This window comes from Phascolarctos cinereus, unplaced genomic scaffold, assembly GCF_003287225.1.
Source record: "Phascolarctos cinereus isolate Bilbo 61053 unplaced genomic scaffold, phaCin_HiC Scaffold_7;HRSCAF=346, whole genome shotgun sequence".
Classification (NCBI taxonomy): Eukaryota; Metazoa; Chordata; class Mammalia; order Diprotodontia; family Phascolarctidae; genus Phascolarctos; species Phascolarctos cinereus.
Window position 1 is genome coordinate 117,560,627 of NW_027556180.1, and position 18,547 is coordinate 117,579,173.

Below are 18,547 nucleotides of genomic sequence, written 5' to 3' on the forward strand. Positions count from 1 at the left end.
TCTAACACTTGATAAAACAGAGGACCCTATGGAAGTTAGGAGAACATGGAACTACAATACACTGTTCCTGAGTGGTTTAAAAAGGAAATGAAAATTATGGGAGCGGAGTTTATAATAGCAAAATAATATGCAAACAAAAGCAAAAATAACAAGCAGAATAGAAAAACTTAAATCTGCAATGGTAAGCCTCACCAAAGAAACAAAAGAGAGAACAATAGATTAGCAATGCAAATACACAGAAGTGAAAGACAATCTAGAAGAAGAAAAGCAAAAAACAAGAACTTTAAAAGAAAATATACTCACTGTTTAAGCAAAACATACAGATTTTGAAGACTGGATGCATAGAGATGATCTAAGGATCATACATCCCCCAGGAGAATATGATAGGACAAAAAAACCTTAAGGCCATAATGAAGGGGAACTGCCCAGAACTTCTAAACATAGAAAATGAAATTTGAAATGAAAGATCAACTCCAAAAAGAAAAGGGAAAAAAAAAACCAATACTGCAAACTCCAAGATACATAGTGGGTTAAATTTAACAGTTCAATTCAGGAAGAAGTTCTACAGGAGAAAAAACCTTCAAAATTCCTTCAAAGGAAAGGGCATTTGAATAACATGGCTATTCCATAAACACAAGAAAAATGGGGAGGAAATAGAATGATATGCTTTGAAAAGCACCAAAACTCAATTTGCAGCCCAGAGTGACCAGTCCTACAAATCTGAGCCTAACCATACAAGACAAAAAATGGACATCTAATAATAAAGAAGAGTTTGAAATGTTTTAGAAAGAAAACCAGACCTGAAAAGATTAGTTGCATGTTGAACACCCCAAACAACAGAAATGCAGAAGGAATGAATAGATATAGACAACAATAGCCAGAGTGACAATAGAAAGACCAGTAAGAGACTTATTTCTAAATGTATGCAAGAAGACAGGAGTGAAGGCAGAAATCTGGTAGAGGTAACAGTAAAGAGGCAGACGGGAGAGAACCTGGAATACCTTATGGACAGGCATCTTTTCTATAGGTGAATACTTCTTTTGTGGGACTACTTTATAATACTCTAGGGTATGAAATGAGGAGAGAGGAATAGGAGAATACAGAGGAGTGAGTGATGTACCAAGGTCAAATGAAAGGTTAGAATGAAGGGAAGGTGACTTCTGTGGTTTCAGAAAGAGAAGAATCTACAGGGGCATGGGTAAGGAGAAGGGGAGGAAAGACTGAAAAGGAGGCCTTTCCGTGGAGATGGGAAGGGGTTCCACTGATGAATGTTCCTGTCAGTAAAGGAAGATAAGGACTTCACACTTGGAGATTTTGATGCCTGAAAAGTCTAGTTGTCCTGTGAGGGGTATGAATTGGAACCCATGGGAGCAACTGCAGCTAGAGGATTAGGAGAACATGGACCCAGGAAGATTTCCAGGCAAATGTAGGGGGGGGAAAGTCAACAAGATTGAGAGAAATAAACATGCACATGCAGCCTTACTCTGTTTGTCTTTCTTAGAACAGACTTAGTAATGGTTAACACTCCTGAGCAAAGGTTTGTTCAAGAACAGAGTGGGGTTCCCTTTACCAGAGGTTTGAGCAGGAACAAACAGAATCAGGCTGAACTGTGCTATAACCTGCATATTTATTTATTCTCATTACACCAGAGAGTTGTGAATGCACGAGACTCACAAAATAAATCTGAATACTGAGGTAAGCAAGCTGAAGGAGACCCTTTATACATTTAGAGCAGTCCCAATTCAGGATGCCTGTGTCAACCATAATTATAGTCTCCGTATGTGTTTGGCCATAATGTGAGAAAGGAATTTCTTAATAGGATAGATTGTAAGTACAATAAGATAAATGTCAAAATGTTGATTGAAATTATAGTTCCAAGATGGCTTCATTAATATAACATAACACAACGCAACACAACAACAACATAACAATGAGGTAGAAATGAGTGCTTGAGGCAGATGGAACAAGCAGGCTGCAGGCTGGGAGATATGAGAGAAGATGCAAGATGTGACCAGCCAGAAGAGTGATCCAAGAAAATGATGCAGTAAAGCCCTTCTGTGGACTTACCTGTGTGCTTTCAGAAAGCACCCCCTCCCCTTCCCTGTTCTCCTTGCTTTTCTCTGCCTGATATCCCAGATACCCCTCCTTCCATTCTCTTGTCTCCCTTCCCTCTATTCTGTAAACTTATATTTAAACCAGGTCTTTAACCTGGCCAATTGCTCTCCCTCCTATGTGAGGCTGGGTCATTGGTTCCTTTAGGGAACAGAGCTGTGGCCTAGACTGTGCACGCCACAGGGCAGTAGGGCCCACCAAGGCTCTGCCTCACGGGGAGCAGGCCCTCTTGGGTGCATGATCCCAATAAATGGTTTTCTTCAACTTGGGGAAAAAAAAGAAAAAAGAAAAAGTCAACAAGAGGGAGAGGGATGTTGCCTTGCCATGGCATGGGGTACTTGTGACACCTACAATAATTAGCATTATTCTGAGAGTGCAGCAAAAGAGAAAAGAGGAATCCATGGAGTAAGCCGTACAAGTCAGTGGTAGAAAGTACCTAGAGGTCAGAGCCTAGAATGGATAACTTGGAAGCTTTGATTATATGAAGAGTACAGAGAAAAGAGAGACTAGGTGATTATAGGAGCCATGGATCAGAGAATGAAAGTCTAGAGTAAACAAAGGGATAATGAAGAGAATGAAAGAAATCTCTTTTCAAAGAAGCACCAAAAAAAAAAAGGAAATTTAAAAACATAAGGAACAGGATTAGCTGAAGGGGAAGAGAGTAAAGTTGGGAAATCTACCTGACTGAGGAAAAAAGAAGGGGTAGAAATATATAACCAGATAAAAGCAAGAGAGAGAGGAATTAATAAACAAAACGCTAAAGGGAAAGGGTTAACAAAACAAGAAGGGATCAGGGGAAGGGGAAGAAAGCTAGTGGGAACAGGACCACATTTAAAAAAAAAAAAGACTGAAGTAACTGAAGGAACAAAATATTGTGTTTACAACAGAAGTAAAAAAAAATCATGACTTTAAAAAAAATGAGAGAGAGAAATATAAACCTAACTCTTGTAACTTTAAATGTGAATGATTAAGCATTTCAATGAAAAGAAAAAAGTGACCAATTCAATAAGAAAACAGAACCCTTTTGTTTATAAGAAACACATTTTAAAAACAAAGACTTTATCAAGGGAAATGAGGAAGGACAAAGGGGAGAATAGCCCTTCCAGACCTCAAACTATAGTATAAAACAGCAATCTTCAAAACTGTCTGGTATTGATTTAAAAAATAGATCAATGGAATAGACTACACAAGAGAGATTTAGAAACAATATAATGGTCAAAGGATATGAACAGGCAGTTTTAAATGAAGAAATTAAAGCTATCTATAGTCATTTGGAAAAATGCTCTAAGTCACTATTGATTAGAGAAATGCAAATCAAAACAACTTTGAGGTACCACATCACACCTATCAGGTTGGCTAACATGACAAAACAGAAAATGATAAATGTTGGAGAAGATAGGGGAAAATTAGAGCATCAGTACATTGTTGGTGGAGTTGTAAACTGATCCAGCCATTTGGGAGAGCAAGTTGGAATTATGCCAAAAGGGCTATAAAATTGTGCTTACCTTTTGCCCCATCAATACCACTTCTAGGGCTGTATCCCAAAGAGACCATAAAAATGGGAAAAGGACCCACAAATACAAAAATATTTATAGCAGCTCTTTCTGTGATAGCAAAGAATTGGAAATGAGAGGGTCCCCATCAGTTGGGGAATGGCTAAATGAGTTGTGGTATATGAATGTAATGGAATACTATTGTGCTATAAGATATGATGAGCAAGTGGACTTCAGAAAAAGCTGGAAAGACTTGTAGAGACTGATGCTGAGTGAAATGAGCAGAACCAGGACAACATTGTACACAGTAGTGTTACATTGTGTGATGACTAACTTTGATGGACTTACCTCTTCTAAGCAATGCAAGGATCTAAGACATCTCCAAAAGTCTCGTGATTGAAAATGCTATCCACATCCAGAGAAAGAATTATGGAGTTTGAATGCTCTTTTTTTTCCTTCTGTTTTGTTTTGTTTCTTCTTTCTTGTGTTTGCTCCTATTGGTTCTAATTGTTTACAACATGAGTAATGTGAAAATATATTTAATAGGAATGTATATGTAGAACCTATATCAGATTGCATGCCTTCTTGGGGAGGAAAGCAGGGAGGGAGATTTAAAAATTTAAAACTCAAAAGCTTATGGAAGTGAATATTGAAAACTAAAAATAAATTAATTATAGAAACAATGTAACTCAATGTTTGATAAAGTAGAAAACATAAGTTACCTAGGGAATAACCTCCATTTGGTTGGGAAAAAAAATACTGGGAAAACTGGAAAGCAGTGTGGCAGAAATTAGGCTTAGACCAACAGCTTATACCACAATATAGTGTAAAGGGATTTTTGACATTAATGTTAAAGATCATATTATAAAAAAAATAGAAGAGAAATAGAGTGTATACCTCTCACAGCTATGGGTAAGAGTTTTCTTAGCCAAACTATAAATAGAGGCAGTTACAAAAGATAAAATATGTAACTTTAATTACTTGGAACTGAAAAGCTTCTGCACAGACAACATTAATGCATCTACAATAAGAAGGGAGGTTGTCAAATGGGGAAAAAAAAATCTGTGTAGCAAATTTCTCCTATAAGGGTTTGTTATCCAAGATATATAAATAATAAATATACTTAAAACTAATAGCCTGTTCCCAGTAGATAAATGGTCAAAGGATGTGAACAAACAGTTCTCAAAAGGAGAACTGCAAAGTATTCACAACTACATAAAAAATGTTCGATATTACTAATAATAAAAGGAATACAATCAAAGCAACCCTGAGTCTTGACCCTACACCCTGCAAATTGGCAAAAATGACAAAAAATGGCAACAGTGAATGTTGGAGGGGATTGTGGGAAAATAGGAAAACTAATACATTATTGGTAGAGCTGTGAAGGTAGTGTAACAGTTTTGGGAAACAGCTTAGAATTATGCAAATGAAGTGACCAAAAAGTCCATACTCTTTGAACCAGAGACTTATTACTGGGCTTAATGCTTCAAGGAAGCCATCAATAATTTAAAAAAAAAAAAAGGCTCCGCATATGTTGTATTTGTTTATATTTATAGCAGTATTTATTTGTGATAGCTAGGATATTGGGAATTGGAATTGTAAACCATGTAGATGCCTATCAAATGAGTTATTAATGAACTGATTGTGGTACCTCAATGTAATGCAATACACTGCTGCATTGTAAGAAATGATTTGTGCAATGAATACAGAGAAGCATGGAAGGATCCATATGAACTAATGTAGAGTGAAGTAAAGCCTAGAAACTACAACAGTATAAGTAAAAAGAACAACACAACAAAAAAAATCAAAAGTAAATGTAACAGAATTATAAAGATCAAACAGGACCCAACCAAAGAGATAGAAGACACCCTCAAGACACCTTGGCAGAGATGGGAGGGCCACAGGTGTTATATATATTGCACATGTTTTCAGACTTTCTCGATGTATCGAGTTATGCTAATTTTTTTCCCCCTTTATTGAAAAAACAACAAAAAACACCATTTGTCATATGAGATGGCTCTTGGGGAAGGAGAAGGGATACATGGAATACTGTGGTGAGTGTAAGAAACAGAAAAACATCAATAAAAATTATTTTAAAAACAAACAAAAAGAAAATTCTGACATATATTTAAACCAAAATACTCTGCCTTGAAACTTCTGCTTACTGGTTCTAGTTCTGTCTGCAGAGAATATGTCTAGGCCTCTTTCCAAATGGCATTTCTTCAGATATATCAAAACAACAATCACATACATCTTCAAATATTTGACCAAGGGTAAACTAGGTAGCACAGTGAATAAAATATTGGGCTTTGAGGAAAAAAGACCTGAGATCAAATCTAGCCTCAGACACTACTAGGTATATGACCCTGGGCAAGTCACTTCATCTCTGTTTGCCTCAGCTTCCTCATCTGTTAATAATAATATTGTTATGTTCTAGGCACTGTGCTAAGCACCTTAAAATTTTTATGTTATTTCATCCTCAAAACAACCTTGGGAGATAAGTGCTATTATTATCCTAATTTGTCTTATTTTTAAAGATGTTAACAAAAGAGATTCTAGAATTTCCTTCAGTAATTTATTTGAATGTGTAATAACTCTCAGAATTAGAAAGCTTTTATTTTCAGTAATCTAAATGTCAAGGATCCCTGTGGGGACAAAGACATGCAACTCAATAAAGTTAACCTGCCTAGCAGTTACAGTAGAAGAAATATCACCAGGTATATAGCCTGGTGTTTAAGAAACTCTGGTTCTCTACTCTTGTCTCTACATGCCCCTCTGGCCCTACACTGTTGTCCCCTAAAATTGAATTTTGATGAACTTTACCCACCTTTCTTGACCTTGACCTTGGCCTTCTGTGTTCCTCACTTTGGCTTACCAACTTAATTTTGATCTCCTTATATTCTTCATATACCTCATTTAAAGTTTATTGCCTCTGCTTCACCAGATATTCCAATCCTGGTGTGTCTGAAGACAGCCGGCTCACCCAACCAAAACTGGAATTATCTATTACTGCCTAACTTTAGTATTTAATTTGGCATTGTTGAGTGGGGATTATACCCCAATTCTGAATAATTTGGCCAAAGTGACTCAGTTGGGAAGGTCTGAGTGCTTGCCAGTAACACTAAACTTTTCACAAGTTAGATTAGACCTGCTTATTCTGGGAGGTAGTAAATGACCAGTCTCCCTCTTACAGCCCTTCATCTATAACTTTTTGTAACTAATGACTGGTGAAAAATCCTTTTTTTAAAAAGACTTATGATATTTCCTCAGTTTTGATTTTCTTTTATTTTGAATTATGATATGTAAATTAAAGAGTAATAATACATAATAGTTTTCTTTTTTATTTAGTATTTTATTTTTTCCCAGTTACCCTATGTAATGTAAAAACAATTTTCAAGATTTGTAATGTTAAAAACAATTTTCAACATTTGCTTTTAAAGTTGAGTTCCAAATTCTCTCCCTCTCCCTCCCTCCCCACTCCCCTCATTGAGAAGGCAAGCAATTTTTATATGGGTTATTCAAGTATAATCATACAAAACATATTTCCATATTAGTCATGTTGTAAAAGAAAACATAAAGCAAAATAAAAACCTAAGCAAAATAAGAGTAAAGAAAAGGTGCTTCAATCTTTATTCAGATTCCATCAGTTCTTTCTCTGGATATGGATAGCATTTTTCATCATAAGTCCTTCAGAGTTGTCTTACATCATTGCATTGCTGAGAATAGCTAACTCATTCATAGCTGATCATCATATAGTATTGCTGTTACTGTGTGCAATGTTCTCCTGATTTTAATAATTTCATTTTACATCAGTTCATGTAAGTCTTTCCAGATTGTTCTGAGAGCATCTAGCTCATCATTTCTTATAGTACAAGAGTATTCCATCATAATCATATACCACAGCTTATTCAGACATTCCCCAATTGATGGGCATCCCCTCAATTTCCAACTCTTTGCCACCAGAAAAGAGCTGCTGTAAGTATTTTTGTATATACAAGTCCTTTTCCTTTTTGTTTTTTATCTCTTTTGGTATACAAACCAAGTAGTGGTATTGCTAGGTCAAAGGGTATGCATGGTTTTATAGCCTTTTGGGCATAGTTCCAAATTGTTCTACGTAGTAGTTGAATCACTTTATAACTCCACTAACAATGCATTAGTGTCTCAATTTTCCCACATCCCCTTCAACATTGGTCATTTTCCTTTTCTGTACTATTAGCCAATGTAATAGGTATGAGGTAGTACCTCAGAATTGTTTTAATTTGCATTTCTCCAATCAGTAGTAATCTAGAGCATTTTTTCATATGGCTATCTTTTGATTACTTCATCTAAAAACTGATTATTCATTTTTTTTATCAACTGTCAATTGGGGAATGGCTCTTATTTTTGTAAATTTGACTCGTTTCTCTGTATGTGAGACATGAGGCCATATCAGAGAAACTTGCATCAAAAAATTTTTCAGAGTTACGATTGCTAATTCTACTTCCCTCCATCTTATCCTCCCCCACTTTATTCTATTCCCTCTCTCTTCTTTCACCCTGCCCCTCCTCAAAAGTGTTTTGCTTCTGACTACTGCCTCTCCCAGTCTACCTTCCGTGCTATGAGCACCCCTATCCCCACTTCACTTATCCCCTTCTCCTCCTACTTTCGTGTAGGGTAAGATAGATTCTATACCAAATTGAGTGGTTATGTTATTCTCTCTTTGAGCCAATCTAATGAGAATAAGCATTCTCTACCACCTCCCCCATCTTCCCCTCCACTGTTAAAGCTCCTACCTCTTTTATGTGAGATAATTTACTCCATTCTGCCTCTCCCTTTCCCTTTCTCCTAGTGCATTCTTCTTTCTTAACCCTGATTTTATTTTTTTATATATCATCCATCATATTCAGCTTACCCTTGTGCCCTCTCTTTCTCCTTCTAACTGCCCTAATAATGAGAAAATTAATATGAGTTACAAGTATCATCTTCCTGTGTAGGAATATAAACATCCACTTTAACTTTACTAAGTCCCTCATTATTTCCCTTTCCTTTTTACCTTTTTATGTTTTCTTGAGTCATGTATTGGAAAGTCAAATTTTCTATTCAGCTCTGGTCTATTTATTCAGCAAGAATGCTTGAAAGTCCCCTGTTTTATTAATAACAGGTTTTTTTCCCCTGAAGGATTATACTCGGTTTTGCTAGATAGGTGATTCTTGGTTGTAATCCTAGTTCTTTTGCCTTCCAGAATATCATATTCCAAGCCTTCTAATCTTTTAATGTAGAAGCTGCTAAATCTTTTGTAATCCTAACTGTGGCTCTACAATCCTTGAATTGTTTCTTTCTGGCTTCTTACAGTATTTTCTACTTGACCTGGGAGCTCTGGAATTTGGCTATAATATTCCTAGGAGTTTTCATTTGGGGATCTCTTTCAGGAGATGATCTGTAGATTCTTTTACTTTCTATTTTATCCTCCAGTTCTAGAATATCAGGATGGTTTTCCTTGATAATTTCTTGAAAGGTGATATATAAGCTCTTTTTTTGATCATGGCTTTCAGGTAGTCCAGTAATTTATAAATTCTCTCTCCTAGATTTATTTTCCAGGTCAGTTGTTTTTCCATTGAGATATTTCACCTTGTCTAATATATTTTGGTTGTGTTTTATTGTTTCTTGATATCTTATAGAGTCATTAACATCCACTTGCTAAATTCCAAATTTTAAGGAATTGTTTTCTTCAGTGAACTTTTGTGCCTCCTTTTCCATTTGGCCAATTCTGCTTTTCAAAGCATTCTTCTTCTTACTGGATTTTTGTACCTCTTTTACCCTTTGGCCTATTCTATTTTTTTTAAGATGTTATTTTCTTCAGTATCTTTCGTGCCTCCTTTACCAAGCTATTGACTCTTTTTTCATGATTTTCTTGTATCTCGTTTCTTTCCCCAATTTTCTCTCTCCCTCTCTTGATTTTTTAAAATCCTTTTTGAGTTCTTCCATGGCTTGTGACCAATTTTTTTGTTTGTTTTTGAAGCTTTAGATATAAGAGTTTTGACTTCGTTGTCTTCCTTTGTTTTGATCTTCCTCGTCACGATAGTAACTTTCTGTTAGTGAGAATTTTTTGTTTGTTTTATGCTCATATCTCCAGCCTATTTCTTGATTTTTAACTCTTTGCTAAAGTGGGACTCCACTTCCAGGATGGAGGGCCCACTGTCCCAGGCTTTAGGGGTTTTGTGCAACTGTTTTCAAAAGATACTTCTAGAGACCTGTAAGTTTTCAGTTCTTCCAAGGTGGTATGATCTAAGGAGAGGTGTTTAGTACTCTCCTGGCCTGTGTTCTGGTCTGTGAACAACCACAGGCACCCTTTTCTGCACTGGGACTGCCTGCCACCCAGCTCTGCAATCCGGATCCAAGTATGGACAAAGCAAAAGAGTCCTCCTCAGTGCTAGGGTCATCTTCTTCTGACCAGTTGTGTGACACCCCTGTCCCCCTTACTGTCAGTGGGCTGAGAGCTCTGGATGTAGCTTTGACCACTGCACATTCAGTGGCTCCCAAGGCCTGATCCTAGTTTCCTGGGGCCCAGTCTGTGCTGATGCAGCCTGCACCGGACTGTGCTCTACTCTTACTCTGGTGCAACAGACCTTTCCTGCTGACCTCCTAAGTGGTCTTGAGCTGGAAAATTATTTCACCCTGTCCTTTTGTGGGTTCTTCTACTCCAGAATTTGTTTTAGGGCATTATTTAAAGGTGTTCAGAGGGGTTTTAGGGAGAGCTCAGGCAAATCCCTGTCCTTTTCTCAGTCATCTTGGCTCTACCTTAGCCCATAATAGTTTTTAAGTTATGGCCTGGTAACATTTGTAATTTGTTTCCAGTTCCTTTGACTGAAATGATTTGCTAATTATATGCTTTACTGAAAACTAAAATATAACTACATTATTATGGAAAAGCTATAATAAATGCAATCACAAATTCTCAGTGAAACAAACTAATAACTTATTTCCTAGAGCATTCATATAGCCAATAGATATGAGCCAGAGAAACTCAGTTTTTTCCTTCTCTAGTTTAGCTGTGTTCATAGCTTTTAAAAGAGTCTTATAATTTGTACAGATAGGAAAATTAAAATAGCCCACTGGAAAAAAATTCTATGGTTTATAAAGAAGCAGACTGCAGCTATTGCTGCTTCTCCTGCAATTCTGCCTCAGTCTTTTCCCCTCAGCCACATTTACCTGTTTCCTTCCAGTTTATCCCCTTTGAATCTTACAATGACTCCAAGCTACACCAGCCCTTTACTTCAGGCCCTCCTTCACTCCCTCCTATAACCTGGAATAATCAGATCATTTTCTTGGATGCTTACTTTTTACCTTCTTAGAGCAGTAGGTCTGTCCTTAGCACTGCGTCTGCTACCTTACCCCATTCCAAAATGGTATGCAGTGCTTTGGCTCATAGTATTGCCTCTGGCCCTCCCACTTCTCTCCTAAATATATACTTACTGGCAGCTCTCCGCTCAAAGTGGAGTATGGGCAGCAGAATAAAAAATAGCCCTAGAGTCTAGTGAGGATATAGGAAACAATAACTCCACAGTGTCTCTATATATACAGGCATAATTCCTTTTATTAGTTCTTCTAAAATATGTTAAGTGAAACAACATCAGAGAAGAACTATTAGTTCCTTTAGAACAGTGTTGGTGAGGGGAAAGAAGATGAGGATGGGGATAGGAAAGATGAGAGGAAAGACAGAAACCATATGGAAGAACATTATAGGGAGATTTAATAAGAGTTGTGATAGAGTTTGGATATCTTATTAATGAAGTGTTTCAAGATAAAATTGATTAGGGCAGTGTTACCTAGAATTTTCTTATGTGGGATGTGTACTAGGATATGTGTATAGAAGGGGTATATCCTCCAGTCCACACATGGAGCGTCTAGATATTTGTCTCTAGTATTGTGTACTTTTGTGTTAAGGGTGGGAATGGAGAACGGAATTCAACAGAATTTATGTATATTTTTTAAATCATTTAAATTTAATGGAATATACTAATCATTTTCCAAAACAATTTAGAAGATTATCTAGGAGGAGCGACAAAGCTTATAGGTTAACTTTAAAATTAAGTAGAAATGTATTGAAATAGTAAAGTGTTTTCTAGTCTGTCTTTCTCCCTTGTGGGAGCTGATAATACACTATCTAGTATGGGTTTTCCTTTCTTTTATCTTCTCTTCTTCCTTTGTGCCTGACCTTTAACCATTTTGCCACTCATTAACATTTGCCAGTACAACAAGAGAGGGGGTTTTTTGCTTCTTATTTTTATAAAAATTTAACTGAGAAAAGGTTTCAATTATTGGGCAAAATTTAACTCTGAGATTGTCTTTGATATAACAGTATAATGGGTAAGGCTGGCATTTGGTTTCAAGCAAGGCCTTAAAAAGGGTTCTACCTTGGTAGGGTTGCCAAGGTTCTAGAGTCTGGCCTCTAAGCTCTAGAACTTCAATTTCAACTTACTCATGGGTGAGCCAGGTTTGAGATACTTATTTCACACTATTGAAATTCATATAGATTTAATTTGTATCAGAAAATTAATTTATAATTTCCAATGACGGGAATATTCATGGCACCATTTTATAGGATCCATGCATGCCCCAATATCAAAATACCTAAAATATATTTTCTTTTTCATTTTATGCCTGCAGGTTAATTATTTGCATTCACAAAGCACCTGTGTTCTATTTTGTAAAATATTGAAATGTAGGGCTAACAAAGTATTGAAAAAAAAAATTAGTCATCAGAAGATTGCTGAACAGGCATGTATTCAGAGCAAAAGAATTTCCTGATCTTATAGAAGGATATTTCATCCAACTGTGGTAGAGATTGATGAACTTATTCCAATACAGCAGGGTACCTTGCATGTAGATGTTAATCACTTTATCTTGTTCTTTTAAATTAAGTTCAGTAAACACTCTTTTAAGAACCTACTATGTGCAAAACACTATCTTAAGTGGGAGGCATTAGAAAACAAACAATAAATGTCTCTGCCCTTAAGATTACTTCTATAGAAAAGTTAGGGAGTGCCCACAGATTGGGGAATGGCTGATGTTAATGCAATACCACTGAGCCATGAAAAATGGCAAATATGAAGAATTCAGGAAAACATGGGAAGATGTGTATTAACTGATACAAACAGAGATAAGAACCAGGAGAGCAGTATATACAGTGACTGTAATAATATCAATTAAGATTATGCTCAAAGGTAGCCAGATTCACATTAACTATAATGATCAGTCTTGGTCCCAGAGAAGAAATAATGAAATCCACTTCTCTGAAGAGGCAGTATGCTACAGCAGAAGATAGTTAGGCGCAGCATCTAACACAGTCATTTTTGTTTTGTCAAGTGACTAAACTCTTTGTTACAGAAGAGAATTCATTGTTATTGGGAAGGGGATATTGAAGGAAATGACTGTGATATAAAAGATAAGGTATCTATAAAATATTAAAAACAAAATGAATGTGCTTTTTTAGTTACTAGAATGCTTCTGGTCACTGAATAATAGCTTCCCTTGTCTTTGAACACTTTACTTTTGTACTTGGAGGAAAATAACAAAGTGAGGCATAAAGTGCTGGATTTGGAGTCAGAGGACCTCAGTTCAAATCGTGTCTCTGGGACTCTACCTGTGTGATCTGGGGACCAGTCATTTTGCCTCTCTATGCCTTAGTTTCTTCATCTGTATAGTAAAAGGTTTGGACCAAATAGCCTATAAGGTTCCTCCCAACTCTAGGGCTATATGATCTAAATGTGGTGGTAGTGATGGTGGTATGGTAGTGTTGGCAGAAAGGCAGCACAGTAGATAAAGCGCTGAGCCTGGAATCAAGAAGACTCATCTTCCTAAGTTCAAATCTGGCCTCCGACACTTTTTAACTATGTGATCTTGGGCAAGTCACCCTATTTGCCTCAGTTTCCTCATCTGTAAATGAGCTGGATGAGGAAATGGCAAACCACACCAGTATCTTTTCCAAGAAAACCAGAATGGGGGTCATGAAGAATCAGATGAAACTGAAATGACTGAACAAGGACAAGCTTCTTTCCAGCTCTAGATCTATATGATCTAAATGTACTGACTACCTGTAAACTTTATGGATTTATAATGGCCCTTTATGAAACTACATGTGCATTAATATAATAATCATAAAGAGATGTTAACAAAATTAACATAAGTTGTTACTTACTATTAATAATAGCCTTTTTAAAAAAATCTAATTTGGAGGCATTATGTTTAAGAAAAAACTCCATTTTTTTTTGCAATATTTTGCAATATTTAAATAATTAGAAGCAATAAACTGAGTGGAGAGAAGGAAAACCGTGTTCAAAAAGTGCATCTCTCCCAGTTAAAAGTTAAAATTTTTCACAGATAGAGAGACGTACCAAAGAAAGAATGCATTACCTAAGTCACCATCTCATTGGGTATACAGGTTAAATAATGTAATGTGAAGAAGACATACTAGTGTTCAAATAACCCAAAGGGTTATCAAGATAAAAGTCATCTGATAGTATATCTGACTTGTTTCATTATGCTTTTCATACTCTGACTATTGGGGGGGGGGGGAGAGGAGTCATTTTAAGAGGTACTAGAGCTACATTCTGCACCAGACCAGGCAAAATTAAGACTTATATGCATCTACTGTCCAAAAGCTAGAGACAAAAGGGACTGTCTTATTGTTGTTAAAGGATCATGCAAGGACAGCCGGCAACACAGTGACCAAAGCAGCTGCAAATAGCAAGTGTTAATATAAACTATTCAATTTTTTGTTAGAAGGAGGTATTGTTAACTAATGAAAATTTAACTGCTGCATATCTCCCCTACCCACCCACAGATGGAGTTGGATTCAGTCAACATTTTGTTTGACCATAAATACTTGTAATAAAGGGAATTTTTTCCCCCTTTTTTTTCAGTGATGGGGTGGGTAGGAAAGAGAAAATAAATGTTTGCAGGAGGCAGAGGCAACATGGCATAGTAGCAGGAAGAATTACAATGAGTCTCCTCCCAACATTCCCCCCACCCAACCAAGTAGTTTACATGGATCTAGAAAACACACCAGACTTGGATTTCGTGATTTGGAAATCCAAGAAAAAAAATCACTGTGAGTCATTTTTCCAAGGTTGGCATCAGCAAAAAGAGATGTGTGAACACTGGGCAGCAAGCTCTAGCTAAGAGCTTCCCTGTGGAGCATTCCAGTAGCACCCCCCTGAAACATTCCAGTATAAGGAGAGGCTATATACCAGGACAAGAAGAGGTCCCAAAGCCAGCACAGAAGGGCCAAAACTTGTGCAGGTTTCAGGAATAGTTACCAACGAGTATTCTGTTGCTACCCACCTGTAGCTCATAGAGCCAGGGGGAAGAGAAGAGAAAACCTGTGCCTAGGGGTAGCATCCCAGGGTAAGCACTGGTCACAGACCCTAGGTCATGTATACCAAGGAAAGAGCAAGTTCAGAAGCACTGTCCATGTGGCTCAGACCCTCAGAGCAGAGCAGAATCTCAGCTCCAACCCATTCTGAAGCCTGAAGAATAATGACTGGAGTGGGAATCCCAGATCAAAGGAAAACTTTCAGTTCTGTCAGACTCAGTCACAATCTACTGGAACTCCAAATAGAGCAAGTCCACAAGCATGTTGCTCGGACACGAACTAGAATTTGCAGAGCTCAACTTGAGAGAGGGGAGGGAACAGGACAGAGGAGAAAGGAGAAAGTAGCAATCAGGCTTTGCCCTGGATCACCAATTTGGGAACACTGAAAGCTTGCAGGTCTCCAACCTGAGCTGCCATTGAGATCCTGGAATACTACAACACTTAGTAGTCCAAGAAAGTAGCAACAGAAGCAGCTGAAGACATTCCCTACAGAAGTGTGCCTGACAAAGCTCAAAGTGACTAAATAGGCAGAAGGAGATTTCAGGCAGAGCACTCCCTCCACAGTACCACCAACTACCTCTGGGGAGCTTTATTTAAATGTCCAGTAGGACAGTTTGTATTGATCCTAGAGTAACTGGAGAGCTGCTGTGTTTAATGAGCAGAGGACTGATGAGATGCTTTAGGAATATCACTTCCAGATGTAAATGTTATCCTTAAGAGATATAGGCAAACACACATACATACACACCCAGAGGCAAAAAGAATCAGGGCTACCTGTAGAGGGCCTTTCTTGGCAAGGAGAAGGTCTTCTTCCTCAGAGACTAAAACAAAGGAGGAAAAGGTGAATAAACATGTGGAAGTTTTGCGGTAGGGATAATGGGGCAGCTAGGTGAAGCGTGGATAGAAACCCAGCCCTAGAGTCAGGAGGACCTGAGTTCAAATCCGACCTCCGACACTTAACATTTACTAGCTGTGTGACCTTGGGCAAGTCACTTAACCCTATTGCCTAGCCAAAAAAGAAAAAAAAAAGATAGAATAGGGAAAATGAGGAAGCTCATCAGAAACAGTGCTGATTGGCTAGGTTGTCTGCTAAGGTTTGGGGCTCAGGGGGGGCAGGGTAGCTGAGGACTTGAAGAAAGGAAAGTTTATTACAGCTGATTCAGAGAGTGTAATACAGAATGAATTATTGAAAAATAAAAGAACTAATATATAGTTGTCAATCAGTCCAGCATTTATTTTGTGCCTACTGTGTGACAGGCACTGTGCTAGGAGCTAGGAATGCAAACACAAAAGTGTGACAGTCTTTGCCCTCATATATAGATATATATAGACTATATATTATAGTCTACAGGTGAAATACGACATGGTCACAGGTCTACACAGTGAATGTAGACTAGGTACAAAATAAGCGCACAGTGGATTGGGGAAGCTGTGTGTGACCTCCAGAGGAGGCGCCACCTGAGCTGAGCCTGAGAATGACTCTTCAGGGTCTGGGAGACAGAGATAAGGAAGAAGGAAGTGTATTAAAGGCATAGAAAAGAGAACCTGCCAAGAGACACAGATGGAATGTCACATACCCCGAACCAGAGGACATGAGAAGAAGTAACGTGCACAGGTGCAAGCACAGACATAAGAGGTGAGAGGCTATGTGTGAAGAACAGTAAGGCAGTGACCAATTCCACTAGCCCTTAGAGTTCATGGAGGGGAGGATTATAGAATAAATATAGGTAGATATCATAAGGTCATAAATTTAGAGCTGGGACTATGGAGATCCCGAAGACCAGCCACCTCACAGGAGGGAATTACAGCCTGAACAAGTTAACTTACTTCTCCAGGGTCACAGCTAATGAGTATGGGAGGCAGGATTTGCACTTGGGTCTGCCTGACTCCCAAGTACCCCACCTAGGTGCTTGGAGTCAGTTTGTGTTGGGTGTTAAATGTCCAATAAGGCAGTCTGGATTTGATCCCAGAGTTAACAGGGAGCTGCAAAGTTTGATTAGCAGGGGATTGACAAGATGCTTTAAGAAGATCACCTCCAGATGTAACTTTTGTCCTTACATATCATTCTCAGTGAGAGGTAAATAGATCCAGAAAACACAGACCTCTGTGGAATAAGTTACAGTTAGCTTACTGTTAAATATTGATACTAGTTTTTTTTCTTCTTGTTATGTAAACATAACTCTTTGCCATTAAATTGTCAGTAGTTCTAAGTTAAGAAAAGCAAATAATTACTACTCTGTCACAACCTGACAATTTCATGAAAAACCTAGCTGTATATGACCTGTTTATAAACTCTTAGCTGATCTAGTTGACCACGCTTTTTGTATTCTTTCACTTTACAGACCAAAAAAGGATCATCTGAGGGGCTTAAGACAGTGAAGACAAAAAGGACATAATTTTTTGGAAGAACTTCAAATTTTGACAATCACTTTGAAAGGATTTACTGCGGAGAAATATTAACCCTAATCATGTTCTTTGTACTTTGAAATGATTGTTTTGAATTTTATTTTAGCCATATTTTTAAAGTTGAATTGTGCTAGCTAATCTCACTATAATAAGCCACATAAAATATAAAAAAAATTCATACTTATTTTTATCTATTATGATACGGAATAATTTTTACTGAATTATTTATGATCTAGGCTAACAAGAAAGTTTTTATAATTGTTTAATTTACATTAAAGTATATGTCTTATAAATTGTATTTCTGTTCATCTTTTTTTTTTCAAAAAATGTCCCAGCCCTTTAAATTTAGGATTTAACGTATTTTAGATTATTACTAGGCCATTGTATGAATCATCCTAGTAAGCAATTCATTTTAATTGAACACTTATTAAATATCTACTATATACCAAGCACTGTGCTAGGAGCTGGGAATGCAGATTCAGATACAAAACAGTCCTTGGCCTCAAGGAGCTCTCTGGGGGGAGGAGTGGTGGAGAGAACAGGACACACACGCGCGCACACACACGTAAAAGATATTTATGTGAATATGTATGTATGCATACATGTATGTGTTTGTGTGTATGTAATGGAAAATTGAGCAGGAGAGGGAGGACACTAACAAATCTAGCTTCGTGGAAGGCTTCAAGAAGTAGGTGGGGTCAATTGCCATTTAATTACATATTGGATACTAATTCTCTTGGCTCTGTACATTTCCTATTTCAGATAATCAGTAATCTAATAAAAATACAGTTAAACAAGTCTTTGCATCAACAAGCAGCCAGGTATAGTATAACCTAAATTTCATGCCAACATAAGGACAGTAGGATTTTATTTATTTCACACTTTTTTTGTCTTAAATTATACCAGATTAAACATTTTAAGGATAGTGTACTGGGCCTGGAGTCAGGAAGACTCATCTTCCTGAGTTCAAATCTGGCCTCAGACACTTCCTAGCTGTGGGACCCTGGGCAAGTCATTTAACCCTGTTTGCTTCAGTTTCCTCATCTGTAAAATGAGCTGGAAAAGGAAATGGCAAACCACTGCATTATCTTTGCCAAGAAAACCCCAAAAGAGAGTTGGACACAACTGAAATGAGTGAACAACAACATATATTTTTGGACTGTTTTCATCTATGTAAGAAATA

General features: G+C 37.3%; 1 protein-coding gene across 1 annotated transcript in view; it reads left to right on the forward strand.

The window, feature by feature from the left end:
• PIBF1 (progesterone immunomodulatory binding factor 1) overlaps positions 1 to 17,662 on the forward strand; it is a 302,692-nt gene extending 285,030 nt beyond the window's left edge. Inside the window, exon 18 of the mRNA XM_020992441.2 lies at positions 17,301 to 17,662. Within this exon, the coding sequence (XP_020848100.1) occupies positions 17,301 to 17,354 (54 nt within the window). The 3' untranslated portion in view covers positions 17,355 to 17,662. The remainder of the gene's footprint in view (positions 1 to 17,300) is intronic.
• The last annotated feature ends 885 nt before the right edge of the window (positions 17,663 to 18,547 follow it).